General features: G+C 35.5%; 1 protein-coding gene and 1 long non-coding RNA gene across 2 annotated transcripts in view; one reads left to right on the top strand and one right to left on the bottom strand.

The window, feature by feature from the left end:
* LOC128030617 (atrial natriuretic peptide receptor 1-like) overlaps nucleotides 1-21,689 on the top strand; it is a 56,092-nt gene that overhangs the window by 19,145 nt on the left and 15,258 nt on the right. The window contains exon 5 of the mRNA XM_052618389.1: nucleotides 564-699. Coding sequence (XP_052474349.1) covers nucleotides 564-699 — 136 coding nt within the window. The remainder of the gene's footprint in view (nucleotides 1-563; nucleotides 700-21,689) is intronic.
* LOC128030619 (uncharacterized) lies at nucleotides 16,221-19,349 on the bottom strand. Its single transcript, XR_008187930.1, has 5 exons — nucleotides 18,998-19,349; nucleotides 18,049-18,178; nucleotides 17,846-17,930; nucleotides 17,159-17,286; nucleotides 16,221-17,038 (listed from the first exon to the last, which is right to left on the bottom strand). It is a non-coding gene; the product is annotated as an uncharacterized LOC128030619 (long non-coding RNA).

Raw genomic sequence — 21,689 nt, 5'->3', positions numbered from 1 at the left:
AGCTGCACTACTATTAACGTATTTTAATGTAAGTAAAATATCATGTTTCTAGTCATGGAGCTCATGTGTATGATGCATTGGTCTGTTAATGTCTGTCCTGTTTATTGAATTTAAGAGAGTAGGGCAAATATAATATGCATGTAGAGAGGTAATTTAGGTCAATTTATGATCTTCATCTTTATTTCATTGTGCATCTCAAAACAAAGTGTATAAAAACACATTCACACAGAAACAGGAGAGAAAAAAGGTCTTGCTGAGCCATTTCATGGCATGTTTAACATCGGGTGTGCTTCTGAGAGGAACTCTGTTTATCACTCTTCTCTACCAGACGAACAAGCCATATGAGCACAGCGTCGGTCTTCATTTAACCAGCATGATGGACTTTGGATACTGAACACTGATTTTTAATGCTGGTGAAACCATGTCCAATAGGAAATTAGATTTTATGTACTTTGAAAATGAAAGTAAATTAGTTGTCTTACAGTCTATGAGGAGGCTCATGCTGTAGTGATGATCATGATTTTGTTCATCTCTGTATTCACTTATGTATTTAATTGTTTCAGATGAACATCATCTCAGGTGGTTTCTATGACGGTCTGATGTTGTACTGCAATGCTCTCAATGAGAGTCTCTCAGAAGCACGTGATCGACCTTCAGGAGAGTCTGTCACAAAGAGAATGTGGAACCGGACTTATTATGGTGAGCACATGATCTAACTGAAAAAATCCAGAACCTGAACTCAGGATCAATTCAGTGCTGATAATGTTTTATGTGATGCTGGTTTTTTTTTTTTTTTTTTTTTCTTCGATTAATGTGTATCACTGGCCTTTTCTGCTCGCTTCCGTAGAGGTCACATGCTGCACAAATATCTCTCTGGTTTAATATTCTGGTCAGTAAGGATTACTGAGAAAAGAGCTATGTTAATGTTCCTGGCTAAAGGTCAGGCGTTGTAAAAAACAAAACAAAACAAAAAACAGATAATTGTTCAATGCCGGCAGTCATATCACCCTGCAGCCCAAGACCGGTTTCCCACTGAAGCTAAACAGGGTTGAGCCTGGTCAGTCCCTGGATGGGAGACCTCCTGGGAAAAACTAGGTTGCGGTTGGAAGAGGTGTTAGTGAGCCCAGCAGGGGGTGCTCACCCTGTGGTCTGTGTGGATCCTAACGCCCCAGTATAGTGATGGGGACAGTATACTGTCAACAAGCACTGTCCTTTGAAAGAGACGTTAAACCGAGGTCCTGACTCTCTGTGGTTATTAAAAATCCCATGGCACTTCTCATAAAGAGTGGGGGTGTAACTCGATTGGCTCTATTGGCCTGTAGCTGGTGTGTGGTGAGCGCACTGGCGCCATTGTCCTGTGGCTGCTGTTGCATCAAAAAAATAAGTTAATTATTTCTGGGGAGCACTTAAAACACCCTAACCCTTTAGGTCTTGTGTACATTGCAGCTTAATTAATCATTAAGACAAAGAGAAAAGGACTCTGTCTGTGCCAGATCCAGTTCGATTTCTATCAGTTAAACATAATAAATAATAATGTGCCCTTCAGCAAAAAGTCTGGCATTACAGATCCTCTACAAACAGCTCCGTGAAGAGACAGATCTGGTGACGCACTTTCCAGAATTTTTTATTTGACTTCTAGGACTTCTGTGCAGACACCCACATAGACACTTTTCTAGCAAAGATAGATATTGATTAATTAGATCAATAACATGATAGTTCATGCAACATCTTCATGTGATATACAGCTAGTTTTCATACTGTTGGCTGACTATGCCTTTGCATTGATTTATTGTGTATACTGAAAGTGTTGCCTTTATACAGTGTACTGTCCTTTTGTAAGTTTAGGTTCTTATATAACTGTACAACCAAACATGTCCTTCTGCCTGTGTAGAGATTAATGAGATTAATTATGAAGTAAAGAAAAAACTTCAATTAATCATCACCTGGGCGAATGGCCCGTGGATGACGAATCCTGTTGAATGATTGCTGTGGACAATAGACCAGACTTTAGACACTTTTTAATGTCTGTTTAATGTTTTCATTTGCTACACTATATAATATATTTAAATAATCTTCTTATGGGACATTTTAGTTAATCTCTTTCTTTCTCACTTTGTGAAATAATGAAAATAATGATTATTTAATTAATCTGCATTAAGTATTAGGTAATTATTTCAATTTTGTGAGCATTAGAGACAATGTGCTAATCGTACTTTTCGGCCTGACCGATTCATTTCACATCTTCTCTCTCACAAAACTTCACCCAGATTCATTTGTTGTTGAATTTATTTATTACTTAATTCAAAGTTCATATGGCTTTTGGAAGCTTTATTGCTTCCATGTAATTCTAATCAACTCAGTACAGATGTTCTCGTTCTCTCTCTCTCTCTCTCTCTCTCTCTCTCTCTCTCTCCTTCTCTTTCACTCCCACTCTATGTTGTGTCTTTCATTCCTGTATCAGTCGTATCTCTGTCCTTCCACCTGTTCCTCTCCCATTCCCTCCTTCTCATAACTCAATCACTCTTCTTGAGATGTTTCTCTATGAATGGCGATGAAGTGTCTAAAGGATATGGAGCCCCAAGGTTCCTTTTTCACAACTGTTTAGGTTTTCATTAGTCATGTGTTCATTGTTCCTTGTCATATCACATCCTTCGTGCAGCACCTTGCCTGTCAACACATTGGCAACACACAGTGCTTTTTTAGTTTTTTTACCATTTGACAGAATTCAATAAATGATTGTGCTGATGTAATTCCGTGTTTAGCTACTGTAGTTCCAAGAAATACTGTGCAATAAGAATAATACTGTACTTACAGCTAGCTCAACCAGCAATTTTACCCATCTATTTAGACTAACAAACAGTGTCTATTAAACAAGACTTTGTACAGTGGGGACCAAAACTCTTGAGACAATATTGAAAATACTGTATGAAAGAGGTCCTGTTTTTTAGAGACAGACAGCCTTGGAAGTTTTCTTCTATTTCAGAAGCATACTGTACTTGGTACAGATAAATAATTATCTGAAGTCAAAGTTATGTTTTATGTTAATTGGACAAAAGATCTGTTGTTGCTGTGTCTGTTGACAGAAAGATGCACTTGGCATTCAGTCCAACAAATAAATCCAAGTTGGCAATGCAAAAGACAGTTCTTGAGAGAACTTTAACTCAAATCTGTCAAGGTTTTTTTTTTTTTTTTTTTTTCACAAGATAAACCCAATTAGACATTGTGCTGGAGAGACTTTGAAAATGTCTACCATCACGGGTTTCACAGTAAGTCTGGGTGCAAATGTTTTGGTTTATTTGTCTTATTAATTGTATTTATTTACTTAAACTCATTTCTAGATCTTGTGTATATCATAAGAGTCAAAGTCAAAGAGTTTTTATAAAAATTCTGAAGACTTAAACTAACATTACAATTACACTCATTAAAATATCTTGATTAAATGGTACAAACACACACTCTCTTGGTCTATCCCTGTTATCCTTGGTGTTTCTGTGTGTATTGAAAAATGTATGAGCTGGATTTAATATCCTCCAGAATAGTCTGTATGTCTTCTGAGAGAATGTTGGCTGGAGGTGTTAAGTGTCAATGTTCAGCTATATTTCCCTTTATCCTCTAAAGGGAAATATGTGCCAAACCATTCCTCACATTCTGAATGCAATTTGCACAAGATGGGTAGTCATGGATCACTGTCTATGTGTGTGTCCAATCCTTTTATAACTCATGTGGGCTTATTAAAGCTATCCTTATCATCAGCCGATGTGAGGACATCTCTCTCTTCCTTTCTCCCTCTCTCTCCAATGGCTTTGACATTTCAAGTCTGATAAAGCTTAAGCTTTTCATATCAGTCTAAATGCCACTGTGTGTTTCCTCTGAGCTGGACTGGGCCTTTATCTGTAGCTCGTTTAAACAGGTGAGTGGCCTCCACAGGAAATTACAGCCCGCACCTGACCCTCTTTGGCAGATGGGCACAACCGGAAGCTTTTCAACAGACTCGATCAGGCTTGATTGACCACTTGTAAACACATTCTCTGTGTATGGGTTGATTTACTATGCTTGAGTATAATCATTTTGATTACTCATAATGTGACAAAGAGTTGCAACCTGGTCTCACAGAATTCCGTGAAATGTCCACGGGTCCTTAACTCAAAATCCGTGAAGCCATCACGGAATTGCCCCAAATTCCGTGACCCGGCCACGGATATTTCTCCAACGCAAGTCAATGACACTGACCTCCCGTGATCCACACACGGATACCCGTTTCAATGACGGAGTACAGAACTCGCTGAACGGACGTGCTTTCTCATTTGGAAACGCAACATTTGAAGTATTTGTTTCTTTTCCAATATCAAATGCCATAATGACATTAACCAGACAGCTGTTGTAGTTACTGCATTGTCCTGTCATCATAAAAATTACGTTTGTTTCAGTTACAAAAGTCCCGTGATGGCACGGACCTCCACAACCTGACCTCACTCACTTGTTTAGGAACTTACAAGCTTTTCGTCGACACTGTTGCAATGGCATGTAATTAACTTGGCATTTTTTCTCGTCCTGTCATCATAAAATCCAGTTTGATGGCGTTTTACACACATTTTGGCTATAGTCAGAACTAAAATCTGTGATAGGAGCACGGAGTGAGTCTGTGCTGAGATCACGGATAACTCTAACGCAAGTCAATGACACTCATCTTCCGTGGTCCGTACACGGATCGTTTCAGTGATGGAGTACAGACCTCACTCAATGGACGTGCTATCTCATCTGGAAACGCAACATTTGAAGTATTTATTTTTTTCAACACCAAATACCATGACCAACCTGACTGTTATTGTAACTATTGCATTGTCCTGCCATCATACAAATTCACTTTGATTCTGTTAGCCTAACTAAAATCTGTGATACGAGCACGGAGTGAGTCTGTGCTGAGATCACGGATAACTCTAACGCAAGTCAATGACACTCTTCTTCCGTGGTCCACACACGGAAACCCAGTCTCACGGCAGTTCGTGATTTTGTCACGTAATTTAATCTATTTATTCGTGGCAGGCACACGTTTATTTCCTTATTTTCATGATTGCAGCACGTTTTTTTTAAACTAATGCATTTCAACTGGAGGCATCTTTCGTGCATCAGCACAATATTTTCTGATTAATTATTATTATTATTATTTAATTTTTCACAGGACAACAGAAGAAACTCACTGAAACTTGAAAAAAAAAATCGGAGCTTAACTTACTGTACAAAACTGAGCAACATAATGTATTGCTGGTGACAAAAACACATTAAAACTTTTTTAGCTGTAAAATGCGCAATGGTTCTTTTTTTTAATTTTTCATTGATTTTTATTTTTTTCATAGGCCTAGATTAATTTTTTTTTTATTACAGAATTCAATATCAAGTCCTTGACACATAACTGTAACACATTTTTACATTAAGAAACAATTTAGTTTAAATAAAAAGAACAAAAAAAATAAAAATAAATAAATAAATAAATGATTTATTAGCGATAGGCCTACAGATTTATTAAGAGTTTTTATTAAGGCTATTGTAAAGGATTCTTAAAAATGCTGTCGCTGATGAGCCTCTGATCGCTGTCAGATTCTGTGATATGAATGTCCACTAAGGGGTTTAGAATGAGCCCCGCTCGGCCCGTGTTCTGGCTTACTGTAATATTTCACCTGTAATAAGACCGAAATAATATAATTAAAATAAAGAAATGAATGAATACATGATAACATCTAAATAAATGTTGATAGATTTAGCGTTATAGTTTTAAAAATATTAATAAACAGCAAACCAACACAGCTTCGAAATAATAACCGAGAAAGACCTAAATAATAATAATACATAATTAATAAACAGCGCCGCCCCTCCCACTACGCGCATTACGCGCTGTGCGTCAACCCCAAAGCGTCAAAAACTGAAGCGTGGTCAAGCGCCTCTAGCGTCACTGACATGAGATGTTTATCGCGGGGGCGGGGCCAAGATGGCGTCGTGACAAGACGGTTTTACAGTAGCTCTTAAAAACTTTTGCTCAAATCCCGGTTTTACTTTTAAACCTGTCATGTTCAGAAATTATTTCGAATAGCCGCACTTTAATAGGCTTTTTTTTCTTTGCACATATTTTTGTTAAGCTTTTCAGACGCACCTTTTCTCTCCAAGCTATAGCTATCGAAGTGCTAGCACGTGCTTTTGCAACAATTGATGCACTGACTTGAGAATATGGAAGACCAAGAAGAAACTCATCTTGCGATGCATAGTTATGCTAGGAGAACTCTAAGCACTGATATGGAGACAGTTGCTGGACAGTCTGATGGTTTCATGCCTTTACCAGATACACCTGAACCCAATCCTGCCAAAAAAAGCAAACCGAGTTCTGATAGTCCAGCGGTGAGTGATACTATGCTAATGAGATTTATGCAGAGAATGGAGGCCATGCACGAAGAAACTTTGCGCCGAATTCAAGGAGTTGAAAAGACGGTGATTGAGAATTCGAATTCTATTAAACAGATAATCAACTCTCTCGAATTCCACGGTGAACAAGTGAAGTGTTTGAATGAAAAATCTGACGAGATGCAAAAGAAAATCGGAAAACTGGAGAAAGAAAATGTTGAACTTCGTGATAGGTGTAACGATTTGGATGCTTACAAGAGAAGATGGAATCTGCGTGTCGCTGGTATTCCGGAGAATTCAGGAGAGAACGTGAAGCGGATAATCATCGACCTCTTTAGCCAGGTTTCCCCAAGTATCGCTGCTGATCTGCACTTCGGAATTGACATCGCTCATCGACTGGGGCCTCGCTCTGCTGCAGAAAAGTCTTCCCGTCGCATAATTGTCCTTTTCTCATCGCGTTCCCAGCGGGACACAGTTTGGAAAGACGCCAAAACATCCAACTTGCTCAGGGAGAAGAAGATTAAGGTCTTCGAGGATCTCTCGCAGAAAGATAAGGATGCAAGGACTCTTCTGTGGCCGACAGTAGAGAGGGCGAGAAGGGAAGGGAAGAGGGCTGGCTTTCACGGTCCTTTCGCTGTCATCGAGGGTAAAAGACTGTCTGCTAAAGATTTAGCCAACAAATCTACTTAGTAGCATCGTTAACGTTTATTAATATGCAACCGTTTATTAAATGATTCACGTGCGATCTGATTAGGGTTTTTTTTTTTTTTTTTTTTTTTTTTCTAAATACATAATATCTTCATGGTATTAAGCAGTAGACTTACTTTATATAGACAACTACAATCTTCCTTAAACACGGATATACATTATTTTATTGAAGGCTTTTAAATTGATTTATTTTTTTTCCCCTCCTCTTTATTTTATGCTTTGAAATGGTTAATACTTGGATACAGAAACTTAAATGTAACTTTTACTTTTTTTTTCTGAACTTAAATATGAATACTTATGTACCGGGTGGGCAATTTTTTTTTCTTGTGGTTGCTTGCACTTTTGAGGAAAGTGAGTTGAACGAGTGGTTCATTCAGCTACTTAGCCTGATTTATTTTCTCTTCATATTGTTCGTTGTTTATGTCATTGTCATTGGTATCTTTTAACGCCAGAGGCCTCAGGGATAGTGTCAAAAGGAAAGCTCTTTTTTTGTTTGCTAAAAAACACAGATTTTTGTTTTCTTCAGGAATGTCATTCTACTAAAGAGGATTACAAATGGTGGAAATCTCAGTGGGGTAATGATATTTGGAGTTCTCATGGCACTGAACGTTCTGCTGGAGTAAGCATTTTGAGAAACACGTTTAATGGGGATATATTAGGTTCAGATTCAGATAGTTTGGGCCACTTTCATTTACTAGTGATTTCGCTTAACCAACAAACAATAATTCTGGGAAATATATATGGGTACAATACGTCTCAGGATAATAAATGTTTCTATGATAAGTTAGATGAGAAAATCACACATTGGTCGAATAAATTCCCTAATGCTTTTTTCATACTAGGAGGAGACTTTAATGTATCATTAAATAACTATTTGGATAGATATCCACCAAAGAGGACTGATTGTCTTAGCCCGGCATTGTTAGGTTTAATAAAGAAGTTTAAATTGGTGGACATTTGGAGAGAAAAATACCCTTACAATGTGGAGTTTACCTGGGCCAACAAAGCTGGGTCTAGTCAATCTCGAATTGACTATTGGCTCATATCAAAATGTATGTCCAATTTTGACTTAAATGTTGGCATTCAACACACCCCTTTGACTGACCATAAAACTATCTTTATTAATACCCCTTTGACGGCAGATTATGCACCAGGTCATAGAAAATCCTCTTTGTGGAAACTAAACAGTTCACTCTTAGAATTACCAGATGTAATTGATAAAATTAAAGAATTAATTGCTCAATATTGGAAAGCAGCCAAAATTCAAAATTCTTTTTGTACTAATTGGGAGCTTCTAAAATTTGAAATTGGTGTTTACTTAAGAAACGTTGGAGCAGTCTTAGCTAAAAAGAGAAGAGTTCTTGAGGACAGCCTGATCATGAAATTATCTCAAACCCATAATTTTACTTGTCTATCTTTGGAGGAGAAATCTGAACTTGCAGCTTTGCAAACTAAATTAGATGATTTATATTTATCAAAGGCTAGGGGTGCTTATATAAGGTCCAGGAAAAAATGGCTCGAAGAGGGTGAACTCAATACTGCATATTTCTTTAAGCTTGAAAAACGAAATTTTACCCTTTCTACAGTTGAAAAATTATCTGTTGATGGCAAAATTATAAAAGATCCGAAGGATATAGCCAATTTCAGTGCCAATTTTTATAAAAATCTGTATAGCTCAAAATGTACAGAGCAGATGTCGAATTTGTTTCTGGACACAGTTAACAATGTTAAAGTTATTTCGGACAGTGATAGAATGTGTTGTGATGGAATTTTAACTCATGAGGAAGTACAAAGCGCAATCAAGAGCTTGAAAAACAACAAATCCCCAGGATCTGATGGACTTACAGCTGAGCTGTACAAATTATTTGCTAATGATCTTTCTCCTTTTTTAACAAATGTTTTTAAAGAGAGTGTTGATAAAGAAGCTCTACCTCCTACGTTAACGCAAGGTATTATCACACTAATTCCTAAGCCAAAGAAAGATCTTACTAATTTGGACAATTGGCGGCCCATCACACTCCTTAACAACGATTATAAAATTTTTGCCATAATATTTGCTAAAAGACTTAAAGATTGTTTGGATGGCATTATAGATGAGACTCAATCTGGATTTATGAGAGACCGGCACATAATGAATAACATTAGATTAGTTTTAGATTTATTTGATTATAGCGATTTGGTGGAACACAATAGTTTTATTCTTTTCCTGGACTTTTATAAAGCTTTTGACTCCGTAGAGCATCATTTTATTTTTAAATCAGTACAAAAATTTGGTTTTGGTGAGTATTTTTGCAGGGCTGTAAGAACCCTTTATTATAATTGTAATAGTACAATCAAATTAAAATACGGAACTTCTCCTAGATTTTATTTGTCACGTGGTATTAGACAAGGGTGTCCAATATCCCCTTATCTGTTTTTACTAGTTTCCCAGATATTTGCATCTTATGTTTCTAATAGTGGTCTTCGTGGTATATCTATTGCTGACAAACAGATACTCATCAGTCAGTTGGCTGATGATACCACTCTTTTTTTGCATGATGCTACTCAAGTTCCGTTAGCACTAGAATATATCCAGCAATTCTCCAAAGCTTCAGGCTTAGTCTTGAACCGTTCAAAATGTGAACTCATGTCCATCAAAGAGTGTAATATGTCACACATTTGTAATATTCAAATTAAAGATCAGGTATCATATTTAGGTGTTATTATAACAAAAAATGAATTAGATAGATGCTCTGTAAATTTTAATCCCCTAATTGAGAGTACACAGAAAAAACTTTATATATGGCTCCAGCGAGATCTGTCGTTAAAGGGAAGAATTTTACTAGCCAAAGCTGAGGGCTTGTCACGGTTAACATACGCCGCTCTTTCTTTGAGTGTTGACACCGCCGTTCTTAAAAAAATTGATACCATGCTCCTCAACTTTGTTTGGAAGTTTAAAACTCATTTTGTCAGAAAATCTGTACTCATGAACACTATTGAGAAGGGGGGGTTAAACTTTCTTGACTTTACTACTTTAAACCACACCTTTAAAATAAACTCGATAAAAAACTTCATCAATAAGCCTGCATCTATCTGGAATTTGATCCCTAATGCAATTTTTTCCAAATTAGGGGGTTTAAAATTCTTATTAACCTGTAATTATAGCATAATGAAAATCCCTGTTAAATTATCCCTTTTTCATAGGCAAATGTTGTTAGCTTGGTCCCTCATCTTTAAACACAATTTTACTCCTCACTCTTATATAATTTGGAATAATAAGGACCTACTGTATAAACATAAATCTCTTTTCTTTGATAATTGGGTTAGTAATGGAATTATTTTTGTATCTCAACTTTTCAATCAGAATGGTTCAATTTGTAATTATTCTGAGTTCTTGGTAAAGCATGGAATTCCTGTTACTCCAAAAGAGTTTGCCATCGTGGCTGATGCAGTGCCACAAGGAGTTATCATGCTTTATAAAGGATTTTCTTTTCCATTTCTTTGTCGCTCAGTGGATCTATGTAAGACATTTGTAGGTAAACAGTGCTTTTCTTCATCTAAATCCAAAAACAATAAGAAAATTCGAGTCTTGTTTCAGGAGGAGTCTGTCTCTGTGCCTTATGTAATTTCTTATTGGAATAGTTTTGTAAGTGATATTCCATGGAAAAAAGTTTGGACATTACCTCACAAATACCTGATAACTAACAAAACGAGAGAAATTAGCTTTAAATTAATTCATAGGTTTTACCCAGTTAAGTGCTTTCTCAAAAGACTTAAGAATGACATTGATACCCTATGTTCTTTTTGTTCAGAGAAGCCTGAAACTACTTTACATTTATTTTGGAACTGCTCTTTCACGATGACATTTTGGTGTGACATTTGTGATTTTATCAAATGTTATGTGAATCCTAAATTTGAATTAACATATAGAAATGTCGTTTTTGGTTTTCATGAAGGTGAAAAGAAAAGTGATATTTATTTTATAAATCTTATTGTTCTGTTAGCTAAATTTTACATTCACAAATGTAAATTTTCTAAATGCAATCCTCTTTTTTTGAGATTTAAACATGAAATGAAGATGTATTTTGAGTCTATTGAGTTATCTAAAAACTTAAAAGCTATGAGAACAGTGGCTGTGTTTAAGGATTTAGCACTTAATCTGGACTGAAAGACTGAAGAAACTTATTCTGGACTGAGGGTCTCTGGTGTATGGTTGTAATGTAATGACGATGATTGTTGTTAATGTTTTTGTGTGTTTTTTTTTTTTAATATATATTTTTGTGTATGTTTTGCTGTTATCTTCAACAAGCATTTAATAAAAAAAAAAAAAAAAAAAAAAAAAAAAAAAGAGATGTTTATCGCTTTGAAATCACGTTCAAGAAGTCTCATTCAGCACACATCGCGATACTTTCCATCAGTTTGCAAGAGCCGCAGGTTGGGTGAGTTATACAGTCTATGGTGAGTAGTAGTAAATATGCTATTTTAATGCCTGTCCTAAAACGTATTCTGTCTTCTTTATTAATCAGACGAGCGCCTTATGTTTACTCTCTGTATTACATCGGTCATCCGAGGCTGTCTTTGAGTTTCATTGTGTTTAACTTAATGAACACAGCTGCTAACTGGTTAAACTCTATCGGTCACGTGACGTGACGTGACGTGCCACAGACCTGGGATCCGTTTTATATTCATTTCAGGTTCAAAGATGTAAGTTGTATTTTTAGTAAAATCATGGTAACCATGACACCTACAAAAGTAGGTAAAACCCAGTAAACAAGACATTAAAAAACAATTCATATTGGTTTATATCTTAAATATTTTGCTCACAGATCACTATTAACATTCTGTATATAATTCTGTTTTATTTTCTTTCCCCTTGTATTAATTTTTTAGCTGAAAAGACGTAAAGTAAGCAGTCACCCCAGTGGTGTTTGTGGAGAGGTATTCCTTCAGAAATGGAGAAGACAGAAAGCTGCAGAGGCAGGTTGGTCTGTGATAGTTTGTCCCTTTTATCAAACATTCCTGTTGTTATCATTTGCACAGCATTTTGTTGTTTCTTAAACTGTTGTACGGTCCAAATACCCACACTTGCCATCTTTGCACATTTCCTTTATTTGGCCCAAGTGAGCATGAAGATCACAATGTGTGTCGATCTTAACATGACAAAGTTCGTTTCAACTTTGTATTTTAAAAGAAACTTCTAAATGTCTTTTCAATAGTCCCTATTAAAGATGACAATTTATTTTGTGGTGCTTCTAATTAAGTGATAAAAAGAAGTTACAAATGATGTACAAAATAAATATACTTTTCTGTGCACCAAGAAAACATGCAACACTTTGTTTTACTACTAAATTAGTCTCAATTTCTAATTATTATAATTAATATTTCACAAACATTGGAAAGTTGCGTGACCTCCTGTGAGATCTCTGCAAAAAGTCTCACATTAATTCCAAAACATGATGCATGATGGGATACACTAAGCGTTGTATAGCGCTCCGGAGCAGTATTGGAGAGGTTTAGTGTGTGTTAAGGACACCGTGCTTTGGCATTATTAAGACCGAGGACAGTCTCATAGTCACGTACACACACTCTCAAGTGAATAAGACCTCAAGTGTGGGTATCTGGAAAGGGGAAAAGTCTTTAAAATGATCCCTAAATACAGTCGCACATCAAAGTCTTAATAATTCACTAATTCAATTTAACACTTGTATGATATTGTACAAGCCCCTGGATAATCTCATCTGACACTATCACAATATTGGAAAATCAGTTGCCCCACACAGTCAGAAAGTTTATATTGTTCATTGGCTTCTCATTAAATTACTTTAAATAAGCCCCATCAGTTCATGTTCCCACTATACGTGATCTCCATGACTAGATATTGCTATTAATGACTTGCTTTTAATAATGGATGCATTTAACATTTAATTATACAGCATCTTTGCAGATTATGCTTTCATGGTCTAAAAAAAACACAGTAATGTTGCATTTAATTACATAATATTTCTATCCTTTCTGTCTTACAGGATTGTTTCCAGATAACACTGTAGTTCTCCGTCATGCACAAGGATTCACCTCTTTAACTCCCCCCCCCCCCCCCCCCCCCCACACACACACAGAGAAATGGTTCCTGGATCAGTGACTCAAGACTTTGCAGTGGTTTGATTTCTGCAGAAGATGTAACTTTGTTTTAATTAACCTTATAATGAATACATTGTGACCTTCCAGCAACCCATATACTGTACTGTATACAGAACCAGTGATGACAACAATAGTTAAAAAATAGCATTTATCATATTGATAAAGCATTGTGTTCTCTTTGTCAAGCTTCATACAGTAAACTTTACTTCTGGTGCTTTTATCATAAAAAAGCTTCAGTTCTCATCAGGAGTTTTAGTAAAGCACATATTCATGCACAGCAATCCCCTAGTTCCAGTCATGAAGTGAATGATGTTATTGTTAAAGTTATATTTCTGCATTTTTATGTAGCAGGTGTTTGTTTTCCTGAACACTTTATCTTTCTTCCATTGTTCGGACAATCAGTGTTTACGTGATGCTCTGCTGATTGAGTTTTATAGATGATATTGCACACTTGACATGCATGTCTTCATGATGTTTTTTTGTGAGTTTGAAACATTAAGTGTTGTATCACTTTCTGGTCAATAGAATCTTTTAAGAAAATGTATATTTTTACGGTGTTCTCTGAAAGATATATACCATATTTATAATGTTTTGTTTTTTAATAAAATAATTTGCACACTGAATATTGTTAACGTTTACAACATAACTGCCTTTTTATTCTTCATAGTTTTATTCTTTAAAAACGAGCTTGGTGACAGTGCAGTAATATGCGCACTTTGTCTTTAAATGAGTTTGACATATCAATAAATACTGGAAAACTCTTACAAAATTATGTATGTTCATTATGCTTTATTTCAGTTTTTATTACTAGAGATTAATTGGTAAAGCAAGGCAAATCACAGAAACAAATTTAAATAATTTAATAACTTAATAATTTCACTCTTTACTTTTTATTAGTAAATGCTCTTGTCTTTGGTCAGGAAAAAATTTATCTTTTAAATTGAATGAAATGAATCTATTGGTTAGATAAGATACAACTGTGACTGTGCAGTTCACATCACGTGTTGTACACACACATGTACACATCGATATTGCCAAATTGTTGTCAAGCTGAATAACAATAATTTCTGTATTTGCATTATTGTTGGAAGAAGGTGTAGACGTTAATAAAACACTATCTAATAGGTGGCAAATTTAATTTACTGTTAACCAATCTATCCCTTTAGCCGAAAAACGGAAAACAGCGTTCATGAATGACAATAAATGGTTAAGGAAGTGTGATGACGCTGCTCAGCTTTGATGTCATTGGCTGTGAATGTCCCTTGTCATCGCAGGACTGTATGTGGTTGGATTATCTTTTAACCCATATTAAACAGCGGATCATGTTACAAAAGTATGTTTTGCTGCTATTATCACATTAGTAAATATATTAAGTCAACATTGGGTGTTTCTATGTTGAGAAAAATCACCTTTTTACCGAGATCCTAACACTAACCCTAAGAATAACTTCAATGAACTACAAATAACAGCGCCTAGTATTCCCTTTCCATAGATAGAACGATGGAGGCTTATGGGTAATGTAGTTTAAAAAGTTTTATTAACGAAATGAAATAAATAATATATTGAATGGTAAACTAGACATATAAATATGTTCACTGTGTAAACCACTATGATATATTTGAGAGGCATGGTGAAATTTAGTATTTTAGAGTATGCAATATGTAAAATGCCTTTATGCCACCTTTCCATTCATTTCTGAAAACTGTGCCCAACATTATTTTATCAGCATAGCATAAGTAGTAATCATGCTGATTTTCGCTTTGATATGTTAATTGGACTCTGATTTACAGCCATTTGAAATGTACAGTTTTTGGCTCTTCCGGGGGGTGCTACTGGGCCCCTGGGGGTAGAAGGGCAGTAAAACCTACATATATGTATTCTCCTCATCATGGACAACAAACTGAGCTGAGTCACATTTATATCTGACAGTTTTCACAGTCCTCTGTTTTCTAATTCTTACATCATTGCTATTATACCTTTTGACAGGACATTGTGAGGCCATCTGATGAAAAATGGAAAAATTATAAAGAAATGTTTTGATAATAAAAATAATAGATTATTTATTTGATTTTTGAAGTAAACATCAATAAATATAATGGATGAACCTGCAACAACATGCCATTATCTATTCCCCACTGTTAAGCAGTAATCAAGGACAATGTATACACATTTTGATACTTCACTATTACACAAGGACAAATTCATTCATATATATATATATATATATATATATATATATATATATATATATATATATTACTAATAACTAATTAGCAAAAATCAGTGTAAAAATGTCCTCTCACCCCTGTATCTTGCTGCTCAGGTACTGGACATCAGTAATGTGTGTGCTCTTGGTTTTAATGCAGTACAAGATCAACGTTGATCATTCCTGCTACATTCTCAGTTATCCCTCAAGTGTTTGTAACTATAAAGCCCATGGCACCATCTTGTAATGCAAAATAATTAATCTCGTAACTCCCTCTTTCACAAAACAATTGGCATTTGTTACTAAATATAAACAATAATAACTTTCTGGTGTACTGATGTCCCAGATGTCATTAATCTGATCAAATATTTTTATGTCTTAAGTAAAAAATAATCCCAATAATGATTATGTAGTTTTTCCAAGTCTAAAATAAACACATATGAGCCTACCTAGTAAAATGATGTATTTACCAAGAATCTTCAGAACACAATATTCGTCATATTCATTTTATTGAAGCATAGACTATAAAGATGATAAAGTAGCATCAAGACAAATAAGATTCAAGGAAAATAATTATTCATAATCAAAAATACATTAACCTCATATATTAATCAGTTCACACAGATGAGTGATGAAATGTCCTTAAAAGTCACAGTCCCATCCAGTCAGCTGTGATACAGATCATGTGATACATATAAGACATTTGATACTGTTTCAGAAAATAATGATTCCTTATCAACACATCTAAACTGGTTTCATCGTGATCTTCTCTCCTGTCTGGAAACAGCTTTTGGTTGATATCCAGCACTGATGTGGTGTAGCTTGTTCTCAGCCAGAAGATTAGATTAGATTAGATTCAACTTTATTGTCATTATGCAGAGTACAAGTACAGAGCTAATGAAATGCAGTTAGCATCTAACCAGAAGTGCAAGAATATAGTGTTTTATATACATAAAAGTGCAGAGTAAGTAAAGCTATGATATACAGAATTTACAGTGGAGTTGCTATATACAATATTGATCAGAGTATATACAGAATATAAATATGAATTTAATGTAGGGATTGTATGTACATTATGAACAGAGCAAAGAAGAATTATATATACATTATGAATAGCAGGAACTTGAGAACAGTGGTAATAAATACAGTTGAATGAGTGTGCAAAAGTATAGTTTAACAATTTATTATATGCAAAATAATAGTAGTGCAATTATATTTATTGTAGAAATAGTTTACTGTGCTTGTACAGTAACAGCTTTAGACAGTTTATAGTGTAATGGATTTAACCATGTGCAGTCTGTGCAAAATATGAGTAGTGCAATACATGTATGTAAAGTACGTGACCAGTGCAGTAAAAGAGCAGGTGCAGGTTAGATTGGTGGTGTGGTGTTCAGGAGTGTCACAGCCTCGGGGAAGAAGCTCTTCCTGAGTCTACTAGTTCGAGAACGTAGGCTCCTGTAACGCCTGCCGGATGGAAGGAGGGTGAAAGGTCCATGGTTAGGGTGAGAGGCATCCTTGATGATGTTTCTTGCCCTGCCCAGACAGCGCTTCTGATAAATGTTCTCTATGGAGGTTAACTGGGTGCAAGTGAGATCTCCCAGTCCTAAGATCCCAGACCTGGTCAAAGTGAAACAAACAATCCAGATGAAGTTGTTTAATGGACATAGAGCTCATCTTATGTTCTGTGTGATTTTAGCAGGGTGAGTAACTATGACCCTTGTAGAACTGTACACTTACCATTCTTCAAGCTGTTTTAAGATCTTTTGAGAAGCTTTTTCTCTGAAGACAATTTACCACATCCTCTTCTTTCACTCCTTTCAAGAGCATCACTTGGTCAAAACCCCTCATTTGGTTGATGAGATCATCTGTACAAAGTAAAATTGTTAAAATACTGCAATAAACAATTGCATTATGCAAGAATTTAGAAAAAGTTACAGAGGCAAAGGACTTGCTCATGAGACTCCATTAGCATGTGTAGTTCTCAGAGACTCTAGAATTCATCTATTGTTGCAGTAAATGTGTTTTCTTCCTCTAGAATCTTTCTCCAGAGCTAATGACTTCTCTCACAAATGTGTTTTAGTCTGTGCAGTGTAAGGCTTTGCTCAAACCAATCAACTATCAATTCATAATTTATAACACAACATTCACAAAACAGTGAGATAATGCCAATTGGTGTTTATATCAATTAAACCACTTTTATGACACTTGTATGCTTTTAAGAATAACAGGTGGTGTTTTTTTAAAACTTTAGATTAAAAATGTTCCAGTCAAACTTTGCTAACATGCTATAATTATTATAGCTGTATCAAATAAAATAAAATAAATATAAAAACATTGGAAAGAATAATTACGGCTGACATGACCAGTCCTGTGAGAGATCATCATAAAGTCCTGTAACACAGCATTGCTTCAACACACACATACCAGAGGACTTCTGTTTGCTTGAGCACAAGATGACCATCTTCATTTCTCATCCTGAGCAAATCATTTCCTTGGTCTTCCTTCTCTTCTGTGAAACAAGATAATCTTACTCTGTGTGCAATGAGCAATATTGCTCATTAAACATATAATTAAGTTAATTTAAAGTAAGATTCAGACCAGAGCATTTGATGAGTAAACAAACGTACCTGGGAAGAGCTGATCGTGGCAAGAGTCGCTGAGACTCAGTAATAGCTCTTTTAGTTTTTAGGAAGGTTTGTGAGGGTTGGCTCCCCAAAAACTTCTGAAAAAGAAGAACAGCATTATCTGCAAACAATCCTGTAAGACAGAAAGAAAGGAAATATTATTTCATTACATGCAACTTATACATTACTATATACTTTAACTTATACATTACTTACATACATTATTTTTTAGACCATGAAAGCATTAGTGAATTATTAAGACTTTGATGTGGGACTGTATTTAGGGATCATTTTAAAGACTTTTCCCCTTTCCAGATACCCACACTTGAGGTCTTATTCACTTGAGAGTGTGTGTACGTGACTATGAGACTGTCCCCGGTCTTAATAATGCCAAAGCACGGTGTCCTTAACACACACTAAACCTCTCCAATACTGCTCCGGAGCGCTATACAACGCTTAGTGTATCCCATCATGCATCATGTTTTGGAATTAATGTGATACTTTTTGCAGAGATCTCACAGGAGGTCACGCAACTTTCCAATGTTTGTGAAATATTAATTATAATAATTAGAAATTGAGACTAATTTAGTAGTAAAACAAAGTGTTGCATGTTTTCTTGGTGCACAGAAAAGTATATTTATTTTGTACATCATTTGTAACTTCTTTTTATCACTTAATTAGAAGCACCACAAAATAAATTGTCATCTTTAATAGGGACTATTGAAAAGACATTTAGAAGTTTCTTTTAAAATACAAAGTTGAAACGAACTTTGTCATGTTAAGATCGACACACATTGTGATCTTCATGCTCACTTGGGCCAAATAAAGGAAATGTGCAAAGATGGCAAGTGTGGGTATTTGGACCGTACAACAGTTTAAGAAACAACAAAATGCTGTGCAAATGATAACAACAGGAATGTTTGATAAAAGGGACAAACTATCACAGACCAACCTGCCTCTGCAGCTTTCTGTCTTCTTCATTTCTGAAGGAATACCTCTCCACAAACACCACTGGGGTGACTGCTTACTTTACGTCTTTTCAGCTAAAAAATTAATACAAGGGGAAAGAAAATAAAACAGAATTATATACAGAATGTTAATAGTGATCTGTGAGCAAAATATTTAAGATATAAACCAATATGAATTGAACTGCAATATGGGAAAAATGTTTTTTAATGTAAAAAAAAAAAAAAAAAAAAAAAAAAGGTATTACAAGCATGGTACAGTAAATGTGATTACTGTGAAATGTCATATAAAAGCACATTAAAACACTACCATTACAGTGGTACAACTATAGTTAATTTGGTGATTAATGTGCTATTACTATACTACAGTAAAACTACAGTTACTGTGGTAAAAAAAACAAAAAACAAAACAAAAAAAAAAAAAACATGGTAAATGTCTTGTTTACTGGGTTTTACCTACTTTTGTAGGTGTCATGGTTAACATGATTTTACTACAAATACAACTTACATCTTTGAACCTGAAATGAATATAAAACGGATCCCAGGTATGTGGCACGTCACGTGACCGATAGAGTTTAACCAGTTAGCAGCTGTGCTCATTTAGTTAAACACAATGAAACTCAAAGACAGCCTCGGATGACCGATGTAATACAGAGAGTTAACATAAGGCGCTCATCTGATTAATAAAGAAGACAGAATACGTTTTATGACATGCATTAAAAGAGCATATTTACTACTACTCACCATAGACTGTATAACTCACCCAACCTGCGGCTTTTGCAAACTGATGGAAAGTATCGCGATGTGTGCTGAATGAGACTTCTTGAACGTGATTTCAAAGCGATAAACATCTCATGTCAGTGACGCTAGAGGCGCTTGACCACGCTTCAGTTTTTGACGCTTTGGGGTTGACGCACAGCGCGTGATGCGCGTAATGGGAGGGGCGGCGCTGTTTATTAATTATGTATTATTATTATTTAGGTCTTTCTGTGTTGATTTGCTGTTTATTAATATTTTTAAAACTATAACGCTAAATCTATCAACATTTATTTAGATGTTATCATGTATTCATTCATTTCTTTATTTTAATTATATTATTTCGGTCTTATTACAGGTGAAATATTACAGTAAGCCAGAACACGGGCCGAGCGGGGCTCATTCTAAACCCCTTAGCGGACATTCATATCACAGAATCTGACAGCGATCAGAGGCTCATCAGCGACAGCATTTTTAAGAAGCCTTTACAATAGCCTTAATAAAAACTTTTAACTTTAGAGTCTAAAGTAAAAAAATAAAAAAATAAAAAAAAATAAATCTGTAGGCCTATCGCTAATAAATAATTTATTTATTTATATATATTTTTTGTTCTTTTTATTTAAACTAAATTGTTTCTTAATGTGAAAATGTGTTGCAGTTATGTGTCAAGGACTTGATATTGAATTCTGTAATAAAAAAAAATTAAATCTAGGCCTATGAAAAAAATAAAAATCAATGAAAAAGTAAAAAAAGAACCATTGCGCATTTTACAGCTAAAAAAGTTTTAATGTGTTTTTGTCACCAGCAATACAGTATGTTGCTCAGTTTTGTACAGTAAGTTAAGCTCCGATTTTTTTTTCAAGTTTCAGTGAGTTTCTTCTGTTGTCCTGTGAAAAATTAAATAATAATAATAATAATTAATCAGAAAATATTGTGCTGATGCACGAAAGATGCCTCCAGTTGAAATGCATTAGTTTAAAAAAAACGTGCTGCAATCATGAAAATAAGGAAATAAACGTGTGCCTGCCACGAATAAATAGATTAAATTACGTGACAAAATCACGAACTGCCGTGAGACTGGGTTTCCGTGTGTGGACCACGGAAGAAGAGTGTCATTGACTTGCGTTAGAGTTATCCGTGATCTCAGCACAGACTCACTCCGTGCTCGTATCACAGATTTTAGTTAGGCTAACAGAATCAAAGTGAATTTGTATGATGGCAGGACAATGCAATAGTTACAATAACAGTCAGGTTGGTCATGGTATTTGGTGTTGAAAAAAATAAATACTTCAAATGTTGCGTTTCCAGATGAGATAGCACGTCCATTGAGTGAGGTCTGTACTCCATCACTGAAACGATCCGTGTACGGACCACGGAAGATGAGTGTCATTGACTTGCGTTAGAGTTATCCGTGATCTCAGCACAGACTCACTCCGTGCTCCTATCACAGATTTTAGTTCTGACTATAGCCAAAATGTGTGTAAAACGCCATCAAACTGGATTTTATGATGACAGGACGAGAAAAAATGCCAAGTTAATTACATGCCATTGCAACAGTGTCGACGAAAAGCTTGTAAGTTCCTAAACAAGTGAGTGAGGTCAGGTTGTGGAGGTCCGTGCCATCACGGGACTTTTGTAACTGAAACAAACGTAATTTTTATGATGACAGGACAATGCAGTAACTACAACAGCTGTCTGGTTAATGTCATTATGGCATTTGATATTGGAAAAGAAACAAATACTTCAAATGTTGCGTTTCCAAATGAGAAAGCACGTCCGTTCAGCGAGTTCTGTACTCCGTCATTGAAACGGGTATCCGTGTGTGGATCACGGGAGGTCAGTGTCATTGACTTGCGTTGGAGAAATATCCGTGGCCGGGTCACGGAATTTGGGGCAATTCCGTGATGGCTTCACGGATTTTGA

This window comes from Carassius gibelio, chromosome A16 (genome assembly GCF_023724105.1).
Source record: "Carassius gibelio isolate Cgi1373 ecotype wild population from Czech Republic chromosome A16, carGib1.2-hapl.c, whole genome shotgun sequence".
Classification (NCBI taxonomy): domain Eukaryota; kingdom Metazoa; phylum Chordata; class Actinopteri; order Cypriniformes; family Cyprinidae; genus Carassius; species Carassius gibelio.
This window is presented reverse-complemented; position numbering and strand designations above follow the sequence as displayed.